This window comes from Schistocerca nitens, chromosome 1 (genome assembly GCF_023898315.1).
Source record: "Schistocerca nitens isolate TAMUIC-IGC-003100 chromosome 1, iqSchNite1.1, whole genome shotgun sequence".
NCBI classification, from domain to species: Eukaryota; Metazoa; Arthropoda; class Insecta; order Orthoptera; family Acrididae; genus Schistocerca; species Schistocerca nitens.
Window position 1 is genome coordinate 1,217,558,311 of NC_064614.1, and position 6,652 is coordinate 1,217,564,962.

The 6,652-nt window shown below is 37.4% G+C and overlaps 1 protein-coding gene across 1 annotated transcript; it reads left to right on the top strand.

Annotated features, from left to right (window-relative positions):
- The first annotated feature begins 2,351 nt into the window (after positions 1 to 2,351).
- On the top strand, positions 2,352 to 3,053 carry LOC126233667 (52 kDa repressor of the inhibitor of the protein kinase-like). Its single transcript, XM_049942877.1, has one exon. The coding sequence runs from the start codon at positions 2,352 to 2,354 to the stop codon at positions 3,051 to 3,053; it is 702 nt and encodes a 233-aa protein (XP_049798834.1).
- Positions 3,054 to 6,652: the final 3,599 nt, after the last annotated feature.

Here is a 6,652-nt window from a genome sequence, read left to right on the forward strand (position 1 = left end):
GGGGTGCCCGCAGGGAGAGGGGGGGGGGGGCAGTGGGGGCAGTTGCCCCTAGTGAGAATTCATTCAGTTTACGAATATAAAAAATACCTGTAACTTTAGGGCTCAGTTATGTATGATTTAAAATACCTGTAAAATTACCACTAAAATAACCAGAAAATATCGATAAAATGATGTAAAAATGATATAAAACATATATAAACAGAATTACAGGATTAACTAGAGCAATGAAAAACGTTAAAGGAGAATCGAACTAAAATTAAAAAATTATGATAAATTTAAAAATTGTGTGTTTTTCCTTAAGAAATCTCGTTCGTTGAAGATGTGCAAAATTGTTATATATCCGTCTTACAGCTATTGCCTACGAAGTATGTTTATGTTTATTTCTACACCCACACATGGTAGAAATTAACAACAGCAAGTGAGGTAACTATGGGAATAATCACATGAACCAGCAGTTTATTGTTAACTTTTACAAATGCATTCTTGAGCAACATTTAAGCATTTTTCGTGAAGGCACGCCCATTGTTCGTTCTTTACATATTAATAGAATCAGTTGTGTCATAAAGGGACGTTAAACACAAACGTAAAAAAATGATATCTTCCTTGAAATATAATCTACGATACAGTATCTATATGACAAAAAATACAAAATTAAAGATAGATATCTATAGCTGGAATAATCGAGATTTTAGTAATCTCGAAAATGTTGACTTATAGGGTACTAAAATGCCATCCTCTCTGTTCCCACCTCACTAGGTACAAACCTCTTCATAAACCTCAACTGGCAACACAATACAGTTGCACAACAAAACACACTCGGCAAAATTTTATTCTTTCAAATTTCAAATAATGGTTAACAATTGTCAGATGCTAATTTAAATTAGTATATTGTATTACGTTCCTTTTCATTTGCTGAAGAAGTGTTCGAGGGTACTGTGTGGCCACTAATATCGCTACTTGTCTGTAGAAGTAGGCAATATTCGTCATTGGAGCTACTGTCAACGAACATGAAGGGTGTGCCGTGAGCTACCTACATTTCCGGAACGTTCTAGATGAGTCTTGCTATGTTCTAATGGGAACATTTCGCATAAATATTTCCACATCCATCGCAAGAAACCGCTCCAAATGATTGCGCGAAACTCAAAGTCGCTGGTTCGCAGTCTAATGGACATTGTTCATTGGTCATTGTTGAACCAAAACCCCTCCCTCACTCCCACCACTGTGATACGATTTCAGCTTCTGTTCTTTAGTCATCGTTCAGCTAGGTTCGGCATCGCATCGCGTTAAGGGTTGTGCAAATTCATTGTGAGTTGTAAGTGGACAGTGGTTTGCATAGATGTTTGTGTGTTGTGAATGTAAAAGCGCAGTGTATACAGTGGAAAAATGACAGATATACGTAAGTTTTTTGTACCTCATAAGCAAATGAAAACTACAAATGAAACTGGAGGTGTCAAAGAAGATACTGTCTATGATGAAGTATCAGAGCAAAAGGGTGAGTCAAATGCAACCATCACTATTAAAAATTCCAGTAGTTCTGCTGATGGAGAAAATAAAGACGAAGCCAGTACCTCTGATGGCTTCAAGTGCGTTGATGAAAAGGGTAGTAGTATCCTGGTCAATATTCCCGATGTCTGAAATTACATTGAAAAAAAAAAGGATATTGACAATTGCCTAAAGTATAGGATTTTATTGAATCCATGGCAACCTGAAAAAAAGTTATAATTTTAAGAATGACATAGACAGCACAAAAAGAACATTTCGACCAGACTGGCTGTCATTATATCCATGGCTGGTCTATTCTAAAGCAGTTAAAGGTGCCCTATGCAAGTTTTGTGTGCTTTTCCGCCCATGCATAATGCATGGTAGTCATCATGGTGCATTCATAAGCCGCCCATTCACAAATTTCAAAAAGTTCCATGAATGTGCAAAAATGCATATGAATTCCGAGTGGCATAAAGATGCAACAGAAGTCAAATAATTTCATTATTGTTGTGACAAACAAAACTAAAAGTGTGGAAGAACTTGCCAACAAGAATCTTGCAAAATTAGTAGAAACTAATCGTGCAAAGTTAGAATCGACTGTTTCTTGTGTATTGTTTTGTGCATTACATGACTTACCTTTAAGAGGAAAAACAAATTCAAATGCTGTATTTGATGATTTGTTACAATTTAGAGTACAGTCAGGTGACAAAACACTGCGGAAACATTTTGAGGGTGTGCCTAAAAATGCTACCTATGTTTCTCATAGAGCCCAAAATGATTTAATTGATGTATGCACTGAAGTACTAAGAAATGATTTGATTAATACCATCAATAACAGCGAATCATTTTCAGTTTTGGCAGACAAAACAATGGATATTGCAGGCACAGAACAACTTTCTCTTTCTGCACGTTATTTTGACCATGCAACTAATGTTGTCACAGAAGACTTCCTTGGATTTACACCATTAGCAAGGTTAGATGTAAAAAAAAACTCCAACACAATAATATCTACTTCATTTGCTTGGGGTTTAAATCTAGATAAAATGGTAGGACAAGGCTATGACGGGTGCAGTACGATGGCCGGTAAAATTGGCAGAGTACAGAAGATAATTGCTGAGAAATATCCCAAGGCTTGCTTCTATCATTGTGCTTGCCATAGACTTAATTTAGTTGTGAATGATTTGTACACCTTACCAGAGGTTAGAAATGCCATTGGTACTATCAAAGAAGGAATTTCTTTTTTCCGGGGGAGCGCGCAAAGGAAAGTCCTAGTTGGGAACCTTCAAAAACTGTGTGAGGCACGCTGGTCTGAGAAGCATAAGTCTATAAGGAAATTTAATGATAAGTTTTTAGAAATTGTTGAAGCACTAGCAATTTTACATAAAGAAGGAGATCGTGGAACTAGGCAGAAAGCCTGGCAACTTTACTGCACACTTACTTCTCCAAAATTTATTGTTACATTAAAAGTCATAGCAAAATATTCAGCCAAACTAGAACCTGTCACCAATATCCTACAATCAGCAAACATTAACTTGTTAGAAGTTTCAGAACACATTCAAGGAATTGTGTAAATGTTATTGGATGAAAGAGAAAATGCGGAAGCCGAATTTGAAATGATAATGAAAAGTGCTGAAAGCAACTATAGTGCACTTGGAATAGATGTCACTGACATTTGACAACTGTGAGTGTTGCACGACAAGTGCATCGTTCAAATCATCCATCAGTTTCTGTCATGAGCACTACAGAAAATCTCTCTTTATTCCATATTTGGATTCCCATGTCCAGTCCTTGCAAGAACGGTTTTCAGAAGATAACAAGGCATCTTTTGAGATTTTCTGCTTGCACCCAAAGGTAATGAAATCCCAAAGCAACCTAGATACGAAAATGATAATTGAAAATATCAAAAGATTTTATGGCGATCTTTTAGATAACTTCAGTGAAGAAGCACGGACATGGATCAGTATGTAGAAACGCAATAAAGTTACTGAAGGAGATATTGCTGAATTAAGCCTGACTGATCTACTGGACAAAGCCAAATTCTTGCCCACCATAGCTTCAGCCTTGAAGATAGTCCTTAGCTTACTGGAAACCACCTGCTTTGCGGAAAGATCATTCAGGTACTTAACTTACCACAGTAACATTTTTCTGATTGTAATTACTTAATTACAAAGACTTTGAAACAATTTCTTAAGTCAGATGAAACATTTCTTCTAATTATTTTTTATATCTTGTTTGAAATATTATCACAATAGGGTAATTGAAGAAGGTTACACTGTATGAATTAGTATAGGCCTACGTCATGTTTGTTTGCAGCACTCTCAGGAGTGTGAAAATGTGGCTAAGAACTACCATGGCAGTTAATCAACTCAGTTGTTTGTGCATGTTGTCAGTTCATCATGATAAGATAAAATCAGAGGAGGAGTCCTTTATCGAAAAAGTGATAGTTATGGGAAGGACCCGAGACGAATTCAATTTCTGTTTAAGTAATGAAGGTATATGAGCAGTCAAGTTTTGCACATTATTAATAACAGAAATGATTTCCACAATCGTATGCCTTCTTTTGTTCTTAATATTAAATTTACAACAGTATTTCAAACTACATTAATATGTTTGTAACAATAAAACAGCCACATCATCCTTACAACCAAAGTTCACAAAATTTGTTAAGACATGAATCTGTTATGGGTTGTGGAAATTATTGTGTACATTTAGTTTTTACTTTACAAAATAGAAAGTAAAGCCCTTTTTTTTTCTTTTTTTTTTTCCACGGGACTAACAGAGAAAAGTGTAAATAGCAAGAAAATGTATTAAGGCAGGCAAAAATGAACGATTTATTCTTACATAAAAAGAGAAAATAATTTATTTTTACCTATTTAACAATCTGAAATTGTTATTATTTATTTTAAGCACCTATAAACATCTCTCAGCAGTGTTGCACTTACTGACGTGGCGTTGTGCCTCAAAATGTGCATTTACGAGAGCAATTCAGAATATTCCCACAACATTAACTCTTAAAATGAAACACCTTAACAGCAAATGTGTGAGAAACAGCGAATTCATCTAAAACCGATGTGGCTGACACTATGGCGTCTGCCTGTAAGAATACAGCATAGCACACGAATCTAAACTTTGCAGAACTGCCAAATTTTATTCGGAAATGCGTTTCCAGTTTTATTTGTCTCCTCTCTATGACCATGTGGAGTTGCCACGCTGGGACCAAGTTTGAAACATTTGCCCTTTGCCATTTACTTCAGTATTGCAAGTGAGGGTACGCCATTAACCATCCAGGCATTTGATCGATATGGAATATTATAGAGAGATGGTACCTAATAAGTGACTGATGATTAATGAGACAATGATGGCTTGTTTGTGACAGTTTGATAATGACTTAGAAATGAGTGGTCTCAATCCCTTAGGAGTCACAAGGGCCACCTGTGTTTCTAGGCTTCGTTCCTATAATATATCCCAGATGAGCCAGTTTCCAAACATACAGGAAAGATAAAAACTGATTTTCAGCGTCTTGAAGGCCTGGTCAGACACAACGCCACAATCTGCCTGTGCGGGTGAGGCATGGTGGATGACCGGGGCAAGGAACGCAGGACAGGCAAAAGCGGTTGCTTCTGCGTCAGCTGTCACACCATGGAAACAGACGGAACCTCATCACATAGCAGCCTGCACGTGTAGCGTGGTATCAAAGATCTGCCTCGTGCCGTTGCTGTCAAATGCACCAGCACATGCAAACAGCTGCTCCTGGCTGCTGCGAATCTGTCTGTGTTGAAACTCGATGTCAGCTGATGCGGCGAGCCAGCAGAGTCACGCTCTGTGTGACCGACACCTGTAAACAACAACGATGCGGCCTTTCCGTTGCCGTTGCTGTTCAAGGCCACAGGTCGGACCGCCAGGCCACGCTCTTTCTGACCAGGTCTTTAAGGCCAGTTGCACACACAGCACATATTTTCTGCCAGGCCAATTGACCGTCACCATTGTCAGAAGTCCAGTGTTTACACACATGGCGGTAAAATCACCATCACCACCGCACGCGTCAGCAGATTAAAGGCAACGTACTTTCATCATCAAACCCATTCATTTAATTTTAGTGTGATACGTAAATTATTCATTGTTTTTAAACATACAGTTCTGTTTGAAATGAACAGACAGTAAAATCTAAGTATTGTTATTGTGTCGACTAATGAAAAGGAGAAGGAAAAACCGAATAATCATCCAATTAATTTAAGAAGAGGGGAGGATGGAGCTTTCTAAACGTTGTTTGAAGGGAAGGATGACAAGATATGCTTCAGTTACTTCCGAATGTCGATTTTTAATAGCAGGAAAACAAGTAGTTCAGAGAGATAAAGCTTAGGACAGTATCAAACAAAAATGGCGGCAAAATGTACAGTCTGCTAATGTAAAAACAGGTTTTACTATAGTTATAATGTTAGCTTTTTATGTTCATAACTCTGGAATGGTACTAACAGTGCATCATTATTTCTAAATTGCATATAAGGTTAAAACATCTGGCTAACCATAAAATGACAAATGCTATTCAGAGAACAATAGTAATTCAGTAAGTATATTAGAATGTGCAGGCCTATTCCAAAATAGAGCTGTATCACATGAAGGAATCATTCTTAGTTAGTACACTACGTAGCTGCAGAACACTATTGTTAAGTGCATAAAAGAAGCTTTCACAGTAGTGTAAGTGAATTTGAAAAGGTTTACACAGTTGAGTGTAGTGAACCGTTTTTTTTTTCCAGACTGTTAATTTAAATCCAACTACGTTCACTGCATGAGCAGTGTTATTAAGCCCTTAAACAATTATTAGTGGTAAGAAAACAATTTATTGGCAGAATACGGGTCAGAAACACATCTGCAGCATTTTCAGTGTCATGGTCCACTCTTAGTCAGTAGTGGACTCTTACCCTATCCCCTAAGCTAAGGAGATTTTGTCTCAACTGGGTGCTAGCAAGATTTATGCAAAAACTGATCTTTGTGACACATACCTGCAAATTCCTTTGGAGGCAGCCTCCAGGACATTTTGGTTATCAATATCCTGTTTGGTCTTTTACAATACAATCACCTCCCCTTCAATATCATCAGTGCATTAGTAATTTTCCAGCAATATCTTGAACAACTGTTGCTATATGTTACCCAGGCTGCCATCTACTTGGAC